The 19,577-nt window shown below is 31.5% G+C and overlaps 2 protein-coding genes and 1 non-coding gene across 3 annotated transcripts; all 3 read right to left on the reverse strand.

Annotated features, from left to right (window-relative positions):
• Positions 1-724: 724 nt before the first annotated feature.
• Positions 725-8,821, reverse strand: LOC124820183 (protein disulfide-isomerase 5-4-like). Its single transcript, XM_047291831.2, has 15 exons — positions 8,584-8,821; positions 7,178-7,268; positions 6,943-7,037; positions 6,321-6,378; positions 5,505-5,689; positions 5,299-5,356; positions 4,848-4,888; positions 4,683-4,757; positions 3,405-3,461; positions 2,881-2,947; positions 2,594-2,737; positions 2,097-2,318; positions 1,226-1,378; positions 1,062-1,139; positions 725-982 (listed from the first exon to the last, which is right to left on the reverse strand). Exons 1-15 carry the CDS (start codon positions 8,622-8,624, stop codon positions 905-907), a joined length of 1,443 nt encoding a protein of 480 aa, XP_047147787.2. The 5' UTR covers positions 8,625-8,821; the 3' UTR covers positions 725-904.
• Positions 8,822-10,179: 1,358 nt separating this feature from the next.
• TRNAG-CCC (transfer RNA glycine (anticodon CCC)) lies at positions 10,180-10,250 on the reverse strand. Its single transcript has one exon. It is a non-coding gene; the product is annotated as a tRNA-Gly (tRNA).
• A 7,838-nt stretch (positions 10,251-18,088) lies between these two features.
• Positions 18,089-19,404, reverse strand: LOC124821838 (vascular-related unknown protein 1-like). The gene is made up of 2 exons (XM_047293783.2): positions 18,973-19,404; positions 18,089-18,480 (listed from the first exon to the last, which is right to left on the reverse strand). Exons 1-2 carry the CDS (start codon positions 19,279-19,281, stop codon positions 18,358-18,360), a joined length of 432 nt encoding a protein of 143 aa, XP_047149739.2. The 5' UTR covers positions 19,282-19,404; the 3' UTR covers positions 18,089-18,357.
• Between the last annotated feature and the right edge of the window lie 173 nt (positions 19,405-19,577).

The following is a 19,577-nucleotide window of genomic DNA, read 5'->3' on the forward strand; positions in this document are numbered from 1 at the left end:
ATTTTGAATAAATAAAGTATAAAAGTTAAAAGACTTATTTATACTACTATTTCATAAAAATAAATACAAAATAAAAAAAAATAGCTAAATTAAATTTTATTTAAAATAACTAATAAAAATTTAAAGAAAAATGATAAAAACTGTAGATAAATTATAATGATATTATAATATTTTTTCAAATCAGACTTCCACTCCCTTCCACTTTTCTTTTTCACCATTATACTGATTTCTTTTATAAACTTAAAGACCTATGTAATGTAAAAGAGAATGACAATGAAATGTTTTTAAAAATAAAGAAAAATTATTGAAATTTAAAAAAATTGGAATTTCTATAATTTGATAAAATATGAAATATATCTGTTTACTCAAGATTTTAACATTCGAAAACAGTAAAGAATTTTTAAGTGATAACATTGTTAATACATAATGTATTAATCCCTGTCGTAAATTTATGCCTGTCCTGTGTGTAGTCTTGCATGGAACTTTTGGATAAGTATTACATTTTTTCATAACTTCAGATTAGGTATTCTAATATTGTAGAACCAAAACACGCCCTTAGGTGGCACATGGTGCAAGTCAAATTGTTCACTTTTAACCATTTAGGTAAACATTTGATCAATTTAGTCCCAATTTCACATTCAAAATCATTAATAATCTAATACCATAGCAACATTAAGTTATCATCATAACAGTACAAAAAATTAGTGGAGGCAAATACATGATGTATTTATGGGGTTCCCAATCCATGTAATTATCGTTTAACTGAATAAAAAACTAAACAATATTATATTTGTATGCTTTACGGTGGATCCATAGATAACAATCTGCCAAAAGACCTCCTCGCTAAAGTGGATCTGGCGAAATCAACAGTCCTATGCTATAATAAATTGTCAACAGCTATCTATCAAAAATTTTTGCCAAGCTCAACTTTTTTCATTAGTCTAATAGTGTTGTGCAAAATGGAGTCCAAAATTCCAGCAACCTGAAAACCACAGAGAAGACTCGTCAACCATACCAATAGAGGACAATACAGGGGCTGAACCACAATATGAGATACAAACCGTGAAAACACCCCCAATAATAGCACAGACATTCGTAAGGAAGTGAGAAAAGGACTTCGGATTTTCTGTTATTAAGACCTGCTCACAAAAAAATATCATGTAAACCAACTAAACTTATAAAGAAAACGGAAACTTAATCAAATCCATAATCTCCATTTGCAGACCTGCATGGGGGAGAGCTCAAGATGGAACTTAGCAACAGGAATGTGTAAACTCTGTGCAACACTGCTGTGCGCTGTATACTCATACTCCTCAACTAATTTATAATCTTTTCTTGTTATCACCTCTGTTTTAACTACCTGAAGGTAATGTTCCATCTGTAGCCACAGATATCAGATAAATGTGTAAATCAATCTCCAAGCATCGGAAATGCGCTCATATTTTCTGTAGTTATCAAACATCCATGAAGATAATAACCATGTCTAAAGTCACCAAAAGATTAGATTCTATTAGAAGTTGTGTTATCTCTGAGGATATTAACAACTAATGAAGGAACTTGTAAATGGATTTATTGCCTCCACCTCCATATTGCTTTTTTTTTTTTCATTTGTTATCCTTTTGGATGCTTCAGAGATTACAGATGCATGCAAAAATTCAAACACATATACGTTCAACAAGTTCCCACATTTTAGATAGCAAAACAAAGAGTTAAGAAGGTTAAAGATTAGAGCCCTTTAGAAATCAATGATATAACTTCACCATGCATAGGAGAGTAAAGCTTTTATTTATTTCTGTATATTTTATTCTAGAAGTCTAGCAGCAGTCAGTAGTGTATAAAAAAATTCCAGATTATGAGTGAAGGAGAAATGCTGGAATGCAATTTATAGGGAACAATATGTATTATAGTCTAAAAAATGAATAGAACTTCATCACGCCCTGGGCAACCTATATCTACCGCATCTTACTCTGGCAGATGCAGGTCTATATAACTTCTCCATTAATAATCAAATATGCTGATACAAACCATAAAAAGTCACATTCTCAAATAAAAAAAGTTAACGAGGTAGGGATTTTTTATGTTAACTATTAACTTACAGTAACATTTGCTCCTAAATCCCGTGTGTTGATAAATGACAGGCCATTCAGCCTGTCATGACTGCTACCTACGTAAGGTATCAAGCGCTTCACATCACTCATAACCCTAGGTGACACTTTCCTTCCAAAAGATAAGTGGTTTATGACATGTGACATGTTCATTTGGGAAGCATCAAAGGAATGGGCATCGGATCTAGCTGAGATGATTAAGTTTCCAGGAACCTGCAGAGAGCAAAATAGCTTATGTTTCAGCATAATATATGTATATTTTTTAAAAGAACAGGAGGTCATATCCCCTGTACAATTTTTTATTATTTCAATATTAAAAACAATAGCTTCTATTAAAGGCAAAAAGACAATTTAAAAACTAGGTAGGACCTAATGTGTCAGTTATTTCCAGAGCATTGTGAATGTTAGTTCATCCTCGCACTTAAAACACGAAAGTACTGGAGTTTTTTTACATTGCAGTAGGTTAATTTAACCATACAGAAGTATACCTTCTTAACACGCACATATCCTTCAATTCTACATCCCCCAGCTGATGGTGCTGGTCTTTTTGTATGTGACGCAAAAGTGGATTTATCCCCCAAACTTAACTTCTGAGATTCTGAAGGAAGAGACGCCACTAAATTGTCCATGGTCTGCAGGTGAGATACTTCATATCAGGTATGTTTCACTCTAATGGTAAAGAGGTGATGTTCGATTACATTAAAAGGCTTTGTCTGGACTCTTTCATGTTAAACTCAAAGCATATAATGCTAATTTTTAAACTATATATGTTTACCTTGACTAGGCTATCTGTGTCGCGATCACCGTAATAGGACTCGTGCTCATGATGTCCATGGTCACTCCTGAAATAGGAGAAAAGATGACTAGATATGATCAGAAATCTAAAACTTTAAAACCCAAATCACAGACCAAAGAGGTTCAATATTCCAAATGTTCAATCGTGTAGATTTCGTTGAATTGAGATTGCCTACAGATAGAATTATTGACTGCTACGACTTTCAAGAAGGAAAGTGTCAGCAGCAGCACCAAGCTACCTTTCATCATTACTATATAGGACATGACTCACATCACAAATTACCATATGATCTTCCTTCTAAAGTTAAGCTGGTCCACCTATTCCAAACAAACATCCCTGCATTCTCCCAAATTTTCTATCATTACCATTGTTGGCATTTGATCATTATTCTCGTTCTAGACAAGATTTGAGCAAATAAACAAGCATATAATACCTCAAAAATCGCATGAATACAAGTATGTTTCCCAAAAAGAAAACTGTAAAAAGAGATCTTGCATTATTACCTCACATCACTTCCTTTTCGAAAGATACGAATTGAAGGATACCCTTGTACATGATGGCTGGATATTGGAATGAATACCAAAAAAGACAAGGAAAAATAGAAAAGTCAGCAAAAATAACACGCTTTTCTGGTCAAAGCTCATCTCCATCATTATAGTAAGCTAAGCACATATCTATAAACCTATATCATAAGATTTTCTGGTCATAATCCACGAACTTAACATGATTCTCTAATCTCCCGGATGCAACGAAAGAATATATTATATGACAAAAGAACGAATATCTTTGTTACACTATATGGAAATATCCAACGCTATCCTGATCATATCTTTGATAGTCTTTTAGAATTGGTTCTCACATAGTAGGAATATGATTAGTCTAACTAAGGGATAGAGCTCTAGGATTTGTGATCATATCAAGACATGTAACACATCAAATAGTTAAGATTTAAAGAGATTATTGTCCCGTCTCTTTTTTCCCTGTCCCCGCTCTCTATTGTGGTTGGTAGACTCATAATTCATCTAATTTCAATTCAATGTTTGATATTTAATTTTTTTCAAATCCTTCTATTGCTCTCTATTTCATCGATTTTTAAAAATCCATCCCACTGCCTTAATTGCCCCCTAAGTAATAGCTAGTATGAGTGATGGGTAAGACTAATCGATGAAAAGCACATTTTAAGTTTGGTAAAATTGAAAAATCAAGTCCATTTTCTAATGCCTACACATAATTTTTTTGCACATCGTCCACAGTACTCAAACCCTAGGGGAGCAATGCGAGATGTCTAGTCTTAAATTTTGAGCTTTAAACTTAATTTAACTATAGAAAATCAGCTTGTAATATATCATATTTTGGATATATATTTAGATAACATCTTTTTCAGCAAAAATTTGGACATAAAAATATTTAATTTATTTATAATTTAATTTTAATTCAATCTTATAAAACTTTTTGTAACGTGAAACTTATCTCACATTTATATACTATATTTTTTTTATTGTATCTCTAATTTACGTGAGTTTTCAAACAATGAGTTATTCCCTATTTTCTTCGGCGGAAAGTTTAATCTATAGTCATCGTTTTCCCCAATCCATCAGCGTAATCCCTTTATTACAAATATATTATCTCTGTACTTTCAGCCACGGTAAAACATAAAAAATCATCTACATACAATTCAGTCAAATTATGAACGATAGAAAACCTAAATTATCAATAAACACTACATAAAAATCAAGGAGATAATCAGCTGCAAGTAAGAAACGTTCTTAAAAAAGGGGTACCTCCGGCACAATTCTCCATTTTGAGTGCAATCTACCCTCCCCATAACAATACGACCATCCGTTTCTGGATCATATCTTCACAAAAAAGCAATCGTACAGATAAGACATCAAATTATAAAAGTCTAATCTCTAGGACCGAGGAAAGCACTGTAAAAATTGAAGTACCTCTCTCTAATTATTTTAGATGCTTTTTCCCATGAAGGTTTCTGAAAGGAAATAGATGACGAAAGTGTCACACAAAAACTTAAACGTTAAACAGAACAACTTCTACATGATTTTCTTTATCACAATTTAGTAATTCATCAATCATCTTATATATGCAAATTACATGCACTATGCAACACTTACACCCTTTGAATGGCATATCATTTAGGTTTCTGCAGCATGAAGTTGCATTAGTCACCGTTAAAGTGTATTTGATGATGAGGTTGCATTGCAGTAAACATTCAAATTAGCCCTTACCCCTACTTACTTAACCGAACGATTATTTCTTAAGGGATAAAAGTTAATGATAATAGAAATAGAAAAGTTAATGTATTTAGGCAACAATAAAGAAACGAGGAACCCCTTATTTGTTGAACTAATGAGGAACAATAAATGAAGATAAAATAATTACCAATCTTTGACTCCAATAACACCAAGGAGCATAAAAATTAACAACTGTAATTGGAAACCTGCCAAAAGGTTATTCAGAATGGGGTTAATGGTACAAAAATATTGTTCAGTCCCAGACACCAGAGAGAAAGAACTATTCATCTCTAGTATAGCTGAAACTACAAAAATCAACAAAAAATGAATGAATTTCTTGATTAACCCACTTACTGGTGAGCATATTTATCAAAATTATCTGTTGTGAGTTCAAGAGAACCTCCAATGGATTCTTCATGTACTTCATTATCGTGCTTTATGTTGGTAGTAGCTGGTTCTGAATGGTACTCGTGACCAGTGGTTCTTAAATTTGAATCAATAGAAAACTTGCGAATTGTTTTTGTTAGATTCAGCCTGTTCTGAAAACAAGAGGTCACAAATTAAGGACAAGGAAATATCAACAAACAGAGACAAGAAGGAATTAAAGCACAGGTTTCACATACAATTCATAAAAAGATGAGGATTTTGTCATTCGGAATATAAGGAATAGTGCGAAAAGAAGTAATAGATCTATTTGAAGTACTTGTTATATTTCAGTGCACTGGATTCACATTTAAAGGGAAAACATGGCATATAGAATTTTGAAAATCTATTGATGAACAAATGTTCTGAAGGTTAAAGGCATCTTCATTTAATAACACTGAAATTTCTACAAGATTCAATGAACTTTTTCTAGTGGTTAATTACAGGTTCCTTAGGTCTGAATTCACAAAATTATACAATGTATCTTCCGTGAATAGCATACTCATGTTTAGCCAATTCTTTGCTACTCAGTTTTAATGAATACATATGAACTTATTACGTTAAACAAATGGAACTAATAAATACTTGGAGATTTTAATTTTTTTTTTTTGCTACAGTACTATGGTAAACTCAGGGAGACTATGACACATTTAATTAACTAATCAAAAACCAAAGTAAAATTTCTAAAACCAGAAGCATAAATGTTTTTTTGTAAGAGATGATCAAAAGAAAATAATAGAAACTTACTGTGCCCAGCACATCACTCACATCAACCGCTGCAAACTCACAAGAAAGGGCAGGAAAACTACAATATAAATTAAAGCCATCAGCAAGAAACAATATATAGAGAGCAGAAAAGTTCATAAACAGTCATACATAGTAAGAAGAATACGATAAATAGCTATAGTTGCTATATGAATTGAACAAGTAATACAAACTCAGAAAAATCATGAAACATATAAAACACAATTATCACAACGGCAATCCTTGATTTCAAATGTATAAAAATAATTAAAACAGGGTCCCAGTTTTACAGCTTCAAATCCAGTTTGAAAGGAAGAAAGAGGTATACTATATGAAAAATAATAGGTAAGTAAACCTGTCGAAGGAAATAATTTCTTTCTATTAAGAAGTCAAATTACAATTCATTTTCTTTAACAAATTAACCAAATTTTTAATGATTAAGTTATCAAACTCCTAAGAGGTGCCCTTTGTAGATTTTTAAGTGGAGAGTTATACGCATTCTTGATAACAAGAGTGATGGTATACAAATATCATGCAGCACAAGTTCTACGCTGTACGAAGTCCATGTGGGAGAAAAAATGAAGCTATATATACAAACATAGAAAAAGCCTATTTAGCCTTTTACCTCATATTGAAATCTATACGTAAATAGTCCCCATCACTACTCTTGTCAACAATAACAGATGTAGCGGTGCTGACAGACAAATAACTATTAAGTTCCTGCAACACAGTTGCATGTAATAAATCAATATGAATTTTGACAACCAAATTGAAGCATGAGACCTAATATCAATCCTAGAACACATGCATGAAGGCTTCACATGTGATAAACATAAACATTAGTGGTAAAAGCTACAAACCATTCCAAACAAAAACACCATGCAGAGAGCTGCTATTATGGATAACCCTGCTCCTGATACTGAAGCCTCGGTTAAATCTCTAGGGATTTTTCTGCAGACAGAAGACAAACAGTAGGCACATATTTATCAGCAAAAGGACAATGTTACGTGCATTCACAAATCTTCCCCTATATAATTTGAATGCTTTTACTTGAGTAATTTAATTTCTTATTCCACTATCTCTCAAAGAATAACATGCCATTTTTTCTTGTTTATTGCTTCCAAGTTTTCAACAAATAATCACAACATTAACACTTTGTTTTTACTTTATTTTATGTTTCCAAAGATTTACATAAGAAACAACGAAAACAAAAAAAAATCTTGTTTTCAGCGTTTTGTACACATATTTGAAAATAGGATTGAACTTAGAAAGCAAAATGACTATTTTCTAAATGTTTGTAAAAACAAGAAAGAAATAAAAACACTGTGTGGACTACATATACCACCATTTCTCGTATATAAAACATTTAGCACTTTCAGTAGGCATCGATGTATCACATCACAGTACTTCAAAAGGCTTCTCCCTACCGGTAAAAACATTCAATATTTTCTCGGAGATGATAGCACATGGTTCATAGTATAATATCTCAAAATTAAACTCACCAATAAAATCCAGAAGCTTTGCTAATAAAAATTAAAAACACTTGATTCCTTATACGTGTATATGAAGTGAAACATGTTGACAAGGTTCATGCATATAAAAAGTCTTTATTAATAAAGACATATCCATTTGGACTATCCATATCCTCAACATCTTGGAAGTGGTCACTGCACATTCCAAACAAGATTCAAAACTAAATCCCCATTCACTAATATCCATTTTTGCATATACACACACTGATTAAATACCGCATCAACGTTCTCTTATGCTGTAAATTTCCCTGAATCACACACAACTCACAAATAAGTCCGCGACCATGTTAACCGCAATGTAAGGTTTCCGGAGTGTCCACAACCACAATTGAGGCCGCATCTGTCACATTTATCAATAATATTCCATATATCAAGGAAAACGACGAAACTGCGATTGCAACAGCTTCTATAACATTTTCCAAATGCATAACAGAAGCAAAACGAATTGAATTGATTTACCGCTACACCAAAAACAGAGTTAAATGCCACGAAAAAAAAAACACACATAGAGATGATTGAGGGAATAACAGAAAGAGTAATAATCATTATATGAATCAGTCGGTAACTACAAGTTTACGGTCAAATTAACGGAGCCACCGGCATTGCAGCTGAAGATTTTCACGTGCATTCAACGTATAGATAGATTGAACAAACAAGGTGATCCAAAAACACGAAATGCACGATTGTGGAAGAAAAGAAAAGAGAGATAGATACGTAGAGAGGGAGATTCTAACCTGTAAAAATCCACTGATTTGAGTTTGCTGGAGGAAATCATGGTTGCGAGAAAGCGAAATTTCACGGAAAATGGAAAGGAAAATGAAAGAGGAGGATAGATGAAGAGGAGAATAGAAGAAAGCTCAAATCCCAAAGGATTGAGATTTGAGATTGCAAATGGAAATGTATTGGTAATAGATCGAAGGAGAAGGAGCTTCAACTGTTAGCTTTTCCGTTGAGTTTTCGTTCAATACTAACTAAAACTCCGCGCACTCTGTCTCTCTCACTCAGTTTGCGCACAAAAAAATTATATTTTATTTTCATTTTTATTTTAAATAAGTGATAATACTACCTTCAGTACTTTTCACGAATAAAATAGTATAAGAAAACACCTTTACAAAAAAAAGTATAAAAATTCACAAAATAAAAAATTCACAAAATAAAAGATGACTAAATTTGGAATACCTTGTAACAAACTTAAAAATCTTATACGTTTCCTTTTTTCCTTTGTAATGGTGTGTAGTAGTTGAAACTTTAGAATGCCTTACTATTTTTATATGCATGTATTTATTTATATGCATGTATTTATTTATATGCATGCATATATATATATATATATATATATATATAATTTCTTAAATAAACACATTGTTATAATTTTAATATCCTAATTTATACTCTCATTATAGTTTGATTATTGAATATTTTAATTTCTAAAACTATTGATGGTGGATTTATTACAAAGGAGTATTGTAATTATCATTGGCATGATTGTTCTTTAATAGCCTCCTTTTTATTCAGCCAATCAGGCAAAGGGTGGAGGTTTGCACTATCATCATTAAAATATGTGCAAAAAGTATAAAAGATTAAGGGTCAACTACTGTTTTCAGTCAACATTATTAAGATTGGGATTTTAGTGAGAGAGAGACTTTTTATTTTGCAATCTTGTTCATATGATCTATAATGCTATGCATAGTTATAACTATGAGACACAAGGAAGAAGAAAATCAAAGAGAGGAACAAGATAAAGGAAAAGGAGAAGAGGAAACAAAATTTGACTTATTTTTAAAACAAAAAAAAAAACAATCTTAATTTACCATATGTTGCGTTTATTTTATTAGACTCTATTCATAAATGTTTTTTTATTCTATCACGTATGTTGACAAAGTTAAAAAAAAGAAGCTAATGAAGAGAAACAGAAAAAAAATTGACAAAATATACTCAACTGATGGAATGGATTTTATTTTAGATAAATATACCAAAAATAGTTTGGAAAATCTAATCTTATTTAAAACTATGATTAAAATTATAATAAATATCAATCATATTTCTTCTAATTTTAATATTTTTTTTCGTAAAGTCGCATTCATATCTCTATAATTTTTAAGCAATTCACTTACTATATATTTTTAATGAATATCACTCACATTCCTCACAATTTTTTAATAAATAGTTTTACTATATGAGAGAGATGCGAATTATTTAGTGAACATATGAAATATTAAAATCCATTACATGTCTGGAGCCAGGATGTCTCTCCGTGGTGACACAGGAGTAGTTCGATCATAGGCACGCTTAGAGTAAAATTGAATTAAAAAAGATAAAATTTACTAAATTGCGCATCCGGGGAATCGAACCCCGGTCAGTACCGTGGGAGGGTACTATGATACCACTACACCAGATGCGCTTTTGAAAATGTAATCGAGGTTTTATAATATAGACGTTAAAACTGAAGGAGCGAGATTTGTTCGGTTAATGAAAGAAGAAAGAGTAGTGTAAGAAGTAACATGTTCACTTTAGATGATTCGTGGAAAAGTGATTAAATAGATTTGAGAATAGATTTAGAAGTAAAATTTATAAGAATTAGAATAAGATTTTATTGATGTGACAAATAAAAAAAAATTGTTTAATAGATAGAAATTAAAGATTGTCAAAATGCTTCTAGATATTAATGTAATATAAAATTATATTTGTTAATGTTATTTAATTATAACATGAGTTTATAAAGAGTAAAAATTAACATTAAGTATTAAAATTAATTCTAATGTTATACAAAAATAATTTAGCATGTCATTGATTGTTTTTTTATTTTATTTTAGTTTTGTTTACAATTATGGAAAAAGAGAGCGAGTAAGGGATTTATATAATTTACAATTAGCATTTAGGATTTCGTTTAATAATTATTATTTTTTTTATCCTAATTGAATATGTTAGAAGGAAACCCTAAATTTAATTTCCTTTTTCCATTGAGGTTTCCTTTTCTTTTCACGCATCATATTTCGGTTGGCTTGATGAAGCTTACGGTAGTGTTTCTTTCACTTTCCTTTGGCTTCGCACACTCTTCTCCTTCAGAAACAAACCTAGATTAGGATCGCGTAGGGGAAAATCTTTCCCCAACCTCTTTTCTTTTCTAATCACCGTAATACAGAGTAACTAGGTTTTCTCTTCTTGATTAAATCCTCTATGATTAACCCCCTCCACAACGCGCACTAGTCCTTCTTTCACCTGCAAAACCAAAGAAACAAGTGAGATAGCCATCAAAAGGAAGATCTCAAGCCATCAAAACAAAGATCTCTTGCACTGGAATTAAGTATGAAGCAGTTTATTCGGTTACACCCAGTCTCGTAACCGAATACGAGGTGCTGAAGCAATTTTCAAGGCTATGGAACCCAATCCCAGCAGCTGGAACCGAATATGCTGCAACACAAAACATGATGGAACCGAATCCATCCACACAAAATCAAATACAACCTCCACTTTTATATCTTCTACGCGCTGAAATAGATTACTTGGAATCGAATACTTCAATTTGGCATGAGTTATTTCAAACAAAAAGTGATAGCATTTGACGAAAAAACTGAGGGTAAGGATGACATTTCTCAATAAATCAGCTCAAATCATCGCATTTCAGCGAGATATCAAAAAGGCATCAATCCCGCAAATCATCTCAATTTCTTCCTCGTTAATCACTCAAAACGAACACGAATATCTCGCAAATCGTCGCTCGAAATTTCTCTTGAACATAGTTTTCCATTTAAGCGAACACACTGTAAGTGATGAGATTTTTAAATAGTTGTGTTGAATGTGATGTTGGGTGATAAGATGAAGATACGTGAAGATGATGTAAAGAAAAATTATTTTTACGGAGGTGTTGAAAGATGGTTTATGTAATTGTGATTTGTTAAGAAGTAAATTTTTAAGTCTAACTCAATTTTCTAAAATATAAAATGTTTGTATTCATTTATATTATATAAATTGATTTTATTTTTAATTGATACGTTAAATTATATAATAAAAATAAAAAGAACAATAAACACATAATTTATACTACTTTTAGAAAAGAAATAACATGTTCTTTCATACATATTTTTATCTTATTATGTCTAAATGCAGTTTCATAAAATATATGAAAAAAGGTTTAATTTTTACATATTTAAAAAAATAAGAATCAATTGAGATGTAGAAATATGAAAATATGAGATTTTCTAATAAATATAAAAATCAACGGAATATTTCAACCTATAAATTATCATCTGAATCCAAAATAGTTTTTAACATTTTATTTCTTTTCTCCAACAGTAATTATTTCAATTTTTTAAGCCATTTTTTTCAACAATACACCTATATATAGTTAAAAGTAATCAAACCACTAGCAGTAAGAAAAATATAGAAGTAGTCGAAAGTTAAGGTTTTTTTTTTTTTAATTTGTACTGATTGAATATTTCTAGTGTTAGAAGTTTAAAAATACTATTATTTAGAAGGCTGAAAATATGTAACAAGTGAAGTGACAATTGATATAATCAATAATATCAAAACATTTGAAAACGAAAAAAAAGAAAACCTCAATAATAATTAGGGTAAGAAAAAAACATAAAGATGGTCGACAGGGAGAAAGCTTATGCGCAATGGGTTCCTTCCTCTAGACCATTACTCCTGCACTCATGTTTTTTCCTGCACTTCCACAATCTTTAAATACCAACTCTATCTTTTGAGTAATTGTTTTTCATTTTACAATTTAAGTTCCAAATGTAATTCATAGATCTTTCAAATCACACAATCCAGAAAGAAAATGTTATATTTTTATATTTCAAATTATACCATCTAAAATATAAAATTAATATTGTAGATTGCATGCAGATTTAATGACGATTTGCCTTACTACAATAATTGTCAGTCAAGGAACCAGCGTACGTAACAAATAAACTTGAAATATGACTATTTTCTTAATAATAAAATTTTAAAAGAACATAGGTTTATTAAATTTAATATTTAAATCTTGAAATGTTATCCTAAAAGTTTATTTTGGTATAACATTAGTTTAAATATGATTGTGATAGTATTTGATGTAAAAAGTGAATTCTAAGCAATTTAAATTTACTTTTAAATTTAAAATTTTATGCTTTTTTTTCTTAATCTCCAATAGATAAATAAACAAATTATATATATATATATATATATATATATATATATATATATATATATATATAACAAATATAATTTGCATTATTAAGTTTTATTACATACGTACTTAACCTACACTAATAATTGAGCGAAATGAAAGAGGAAGAGAAAACCTTCGGAGAAAGGGAAAAAATATAGAAGATTAAAGAAAGAAAAACAGTATATTTCTTTTTTATAATTTTGATACATCTATTACCTAAAAAAATATAGTTATTTTTCTATTTAATTCTTTTTCTTTATAGTTGTTGAGCTCTGAGGAGTTTAACTTCAAATAGATTTTTTTTTAATTTATATATATTGAGATTTTTAGACACAAGGTATTATTCACTTTTGTTTCATTTTTCATATATCTTTACATTTTATATCTTTATTCAAATTTCGAGTTAACTTATTTCATTAATGAAATAAATATAACTTATTTCATTAATTATTTTAAATAAATTAGTCATTTTTGTCTTAATTAGATAGAAAATAACTTATTTGTATTGGTTTAATAAAAGATACGAGGAAGATACTTCGTATAAATGAGAATATTTGATAAATAAAAAGAAGAAAACCTATAAATTTATTATTTTAAGCTTTTAGATAGAATCTAACATTATAACTTCTTATATGGATTATCTCATTATATGGATTATCTCATTATTAGTATCCAGTCTATCAAAAAATAAAGAATCTTAATTTGTGATTTTTTTATATTGAAAGTACTTCTAGTAAGTGTTTCAGGTGTGTTCTCTTAAGATAAAATGACGATTCAACTAAAGCCAAAGTCGAATTAAGAGAGAGTGAACCAAATGTGAAAAGACTCACACTTACGTTTTGTTCACTTGAGGGAGTTTGGAGGAGACAATTTGGGGGAGTTTGGAGGAGACGATTTGCGGGAGTTTGGAGGAGACGATTTGCGGGAGAGTGATTGAATGAATTTGAGGAGATTTGAAGGTAATTTTTTTGTTGTTTATTTGAGTGGATTTGGAGGTAGATGAGAACGTATTTGGAAGTAAAGTTTGTGAGAATTAATGTAGGATTTGATTAATGTGACAAATTTAAAAAATTTGTTTAATTGGTAGAAATTAAAGATTATCAAAATGCCCCTAGTTATTAAAGTAATATAAAATGATATTTGTTAATGTTATATTTAATTGTAAAAATGTTTATAAAGAGTAAAAAATTAAAAATAATTATTAAAATGTAAAATAATTATAATTTAGTAAAATGAATTTTGTAAAAATTCTCCCTCACCCCACAAGCAAAGCACCCTCAACCTTTTTCGCTTCAATTTTTTATTTTTCATTGCTTCTTTTTTTTTTCTTTCTCTCTACCCCATTTTGCTTTTATGAGTTTTTGTGTTTGTTGTTGGGATCTATTTCATAATGGGTTTATCCCAAGGCCCCTGCACTGATTTCAGGGACCTTACCAATGCCCAAACCTCTTCCCCCGTAGATCACTATTGTGACTACAACAAGCTTAAATTCAGAACATTGCTCAGAAAAATGATTTGGGAATTCGATCTTGCTTGTGTGGCCAACCTTCCTGGCGCCGGAGGGACTCTGAGAGGGGACTGAGCGATGGCAAGAAGACGAATTTGGAACACAATAAGGTGTGGTTGCTCGCGGAGTCTGGTGGGTGTGGAGTAGAATTGTCCAATGCTGACCCTCAATCAGTTCACTCCTCTTTCAGGTTCAGCTTTTGTTCTCAGGTGGAGTTGGAGTCCCTCCACATGAGTTCTTCCAGTGTTGTGACCGTTTTGATGGTTAATTTGGATAATGGGGTGAGTGAATCTCGCGCCAAGGAAATCAAATGCAGGAGGATGGAGTCCTTGGAGAAGAACATATCCCCTATGCCTCACTCCCTTCTTCTTCTTAATAGCATTGGAACTGAATACCAACCATTGGAATCGAATACAGCTTCAGTTCTCCTTCTTCATATCCGTGGAATCGAATACTAGGCAATGGGAACCGAATACAACTTGGCATTGTTGTTCTTCATGGGGTTGAAACCGAATACGGGTTCCTTGGAACCAAATATGCTTTCCTCTTCTTCATCTTCTCCAGCTTCAAACACTCGTTCTCTTCATCAACCACTATTTTCTTCATCTTCCATCAACCTTATCTTCTTCATCTACAACCAACCCTACAATGTAAAAACAACAAATTGCAACTGGAATTATTTTCAGATATAGGGACACTTCAGACTTTTTCGATTCCATCCCTCCAAATCTCACCACATTCGCGAGTAAGTGAATAGTCCATGATCTCGCGTTTCCCTTCAAATCTGCCCGCGCATTTCTCTTCATGTAAACATGTAATTCACTTCAAATCATCGCTCTTAAAACTGCGTAAACAGTACTTTCCCTCGAAGTGAACACGGTGTTAAAGAGGAGTTGCAACGTATATGAAAGAAAACTCATAAACCCATTAAGATTCTTGATTAGAGGTAGTGTCACAACAAGTTGAGAGCGAAATTTTACATCAATTTAGGAAGGAACCAATGGAAAAATTCTCTTTTTTCACTTCAAACAATTCCAAGCATTGTAAACAATGCATCTATCATTTAAAAACATTTTTCATTGAGTGTTCTCAAGCAAAAATTAAAGAGACTTTGTCTTAAACCAAAAGGAGATGACAACATTGTTACAAGGGTAAAGTCCTCCCTTACAAACACGAAGCACATACAACAAAACATTCAAACTATAACGCACTTATGAGGTCGAGAAGACATAAGTGAAACATATTGATATTATTGTACAAATAAAAATATTCAACACCAACTTTTATCCTACTATATAACATTGTCTTTGATCATTATAATAAAACATAATCATTTTTAGTATAAGCACACTCACATAAAAAATAATACAAATAAGAGCATACAATTAAATTATTATTTTTATTAGAATAAAGTTGTAAATCCTCTCACAAATTTTATAAAAAATTTATGCAGATTTACAAAAGATAAAAACTGAACCTTATGTTTGGATAAAACGAATTTAATTATAAGAATTTCAAATACATTATATTTGAAATACTTTCGATTGAATTTTCTTTATTTAAAAAATAGTTTGTTTTGATGGAGTAATTGAAATATCTTAGATTTTAATTTTATTTTTTGGATAAAATTTTTGTAATTTTTTTAAGTCAAAATTCTACTTTAAAAATTTGTTAATAAGTTAACTTTACCCTTAAGCCCAAGTAGACTTAGGTTAACATTCAGCGTAGAGAAACTCATCTTGAGTCACCTTGATCTTAGGATTGGGACAAGTCATCTCAACCTTTGATTTGAGTTGATTCGTCTCAACCTTCGACTATGATGACTCGAGCTAACCTTCGACATAGATTGACCTGCCTTGACTTTTGGTCCGAGCCTAGTTATCACTACTTATGATCTGATACAATTCGTCACGACTTGTCACGCAACCTTTGACCTAATAAACACATCTCGACCTTTGATATGAATCAACTTATCTCGACATGTGACCCGAGCTAACTCGGCTCAACCTTCAACCAGGGACAAATCGAGTTGACCTTTGGCGTAGGTCAAATCGAATCAACCTTCGTCTAGGGAAGAATCAAGTTGACCTTCAGTTTGGGCAAAATCGGGTTGACCGTTAGTCTGGGAAAAATCATATCGATTTTCGACTGTGATTATTTGTTTCAACCTTTAGATCAGGCCAAAATTTCTCAACCTTTCGGCCTAGACTAAATCGACTTGACTTTCTCCCTAGACCAAATCAGCTTGACCTTCGATCTAGACTAAATCTGGTTTACCTTCAACTTGTCCTAAATCAGCTTAACCTTTGGCCTAGGCCAAATTGACTCAACCTTTGTCCTGAGTGGAATCATGCCTGACTTTTGGTCCGTGTGGGATCAACTAGACCTTTGACTCGTGCCGAATTGATTCAACCTTCTGCTCGAGCCAAATATGCTCAACCTTCGATGTAAGCCACATGCATTCAACCTTCGGTCGAGATTGAACAATTTTGTCCTTCAACCCAGACCAACTCGTCTTGACTTTCAATGTCAAATCTTTTTGTCCTCTAGCCTAGGCTGATTCATCTTGACCTTCAACTTAGGTAAAGTCGACTCGACCTTCGACCTTAGTCGAGTCGACTTGTCCTTTGACCTAGGCCGAGTAGGCTTGACCTTTGGCCCAGACCGAGCCAACTTGACCTTAATTTTGATCCGAATTGTTTCTTCTTTCAGCTCATTATGACTCATCTCAAATTTTAGGCCAGACCAAATCGTTTCGTCCTTTAACCTAGATTGACTCGTTGAACTTCGGCCTAGCCGACTGGACAAGACCTACGACTTAGGCCAACTTAGCAAGATCTCTGGTTGGCCTACCCAACTCGACTAAACCGACTTAACCCGACCTTCAATCCAAGTTAACTCAAATAAGTCTTTTGCTTAAGTCAATTCGATTATGCCTTCAGTTTGGATGGACTTAGTTCAATCTTCGTGGGTGAAATGAGAAGAGTTGAAAAGAGTAAAATTACAAATTTACAAATTTATTATATCTTTTAGGATATTTAAAAATATATTTTTATTAATTTAAAATACATTTTAAAAAAAATAATTATTTTTAATTAATTTAAGTTATTTTGAGTTTAAGAATTTTAAATTCTTAAAATACTTGAGTTATCTTTTTAAATTATCTCATTCAATATTTATTGAGTTCTGATGAAACCAATTAAATCAAATTTTAATTTTTATATTATTTTTTATTAGTGATAGTTTAATGAATACTTATGTAAAAAAAAGTAATAGTTGATGAACAATTAAGTTCTCTCAAATTAATTTTTTAGTGAAAATAAAATAAAATAGAATAGTTAAGTATAGCTTATTATCACTCTTTTCACATGTTTCTTCTTTGATTCTGGTTTTGGGTGATTAGTTTTATACAGTCTTAAGGGCTGAATTCTTTTGTTAGAATTCAAATATAGTTTCTATAATGGGTAGTCTTTGCTTCATACTAGATTTATGTTCCATAAATAAATATATAAAAGTGCTACTGATATAGTGTAAAGGATTAAATGATGCCATTGGAAACAAATAAAACGACTTTATAAATTTGAAAACAATGATTGATTCATTATATATATAGAACATGTTCTAGCTGTCTGGCATGATTCTATTTTGCCTTAAAAAACGATTATCCATTATGTGCACTAATTAAGAGAGAGAGAAATTCATAAGTATTTTCAACACTCAAGAATTCACAATTTTCTCATTGTCCTTTTTCTTGTTGCACATCCATATTCATTTTCTTTTCCTGTGGGTGTCAATGGATATATTTTCTCAAATGCATATATATTGAGTGGTTTTTCATGGAATTAATCAACCAATATATTTCGCTATCATCGACATAGGAACTAAGCAAAGACCTTTCTTCTTCAGTTCTGTGTGGTCGTTGTCACTTCTAAGACTTTCATCTCTCTCTCTTGGGGTAGTTTTTTTTCCCTACAAAAACAAAAAGGAACAACTTTTGTTAGTTTTTTTAAAAAAAAAAACTTAAATTGTTCATCAACTTAGTTCCATAATCAACATGTATATGCATTGCAAGCTTTTGCTGAGTCGGAAGAAGGACACCATTTCAATATAGGAAAAGGTAATAAGGAAAAAGATACGATAATAATTCCAACCTTCAATTAATCAAGAAATTTTTCTCAAATATCTTTTCTTTTCTTCCAAACAGTAAGAATGTAACAAATAATTATACACATATCATATATCATCAATAAAAAGTGCATTGAGTTTATCAAATTAGCCTGAAAATTCTCCATTTTTTTCTTTCCCTTTTGCTTTATTAAACTGGTTCTCATATAATATTTTCAATAAATTAAATAATTATAATATGTTGGGAATCCAAAAGACCCATCAATTTCACTAAATGAAAAGAAAAAACACGAATGCATATATAAGATGAAGAAGAAAAGAAGAAAAATAATGAACCTTGGAACCTTTGACCGGAGAAGTTGCAGTATCTTCCAAAGCATCATCAACCACTAAAGCAGTTTTGATCTTCTTTCTCTTCCTGAAACATGAATCCTGAGGTTGCGTGGTGTCATCATCAGTTAAGGTTTTCTGAGCAGCACAGGAAAAGAGGGTGGAGTCGCTATCAACACCAGAGAAAGACACAGAACAACGTTTGTGATCATCAATACGATGGTCGTTAAGGAAATCCTCAAAGTACTTAGTCCAACCACTCTCCTCGGAGGAGCCACACTCACTTGTAGGAGGTTTGGTTATGGCAGAACTCATAGAAGCTGCACCAAGAAGATAAGATGAAGGAACGATGATGAAAATATTATTGGGGTTGGGTGGTGAGAAGTTTTAAAGAAGAAACGAAGAGTGTATAGTTATAACATATATGCAATAAAGAATGAAGAAATATGATAAAATATAGAGGAGTTTGGAATCTTGGGGTGGGACATAGAGTAGGGGAAGTTAAACTAAGGTATGTGTCATTATGTGTGAGTGTTTGACCTTTGTGGTATGTGGGAAGAGGTTTGCAAAATTTTCTTCATGCCGGAGTTAACTTTCCACTATTGCTTTGA

This window comes from Vigna umbellata, chromosome 6 (assembly GCF_029865625.1).
Source record: "Vigna umbellata cultivar VRB3 chromosome 6, Vumbellata_1.0, whole genome shotgun sequence".
In the NCBI taxonomy this organism is placed as follows: domain Eukaryota; kingdom Viridiplantae; phylum Streptophyta; class Magnoliopsida; order Fabales; family Fabaceae; genus Vigna; species Vigna umbellata.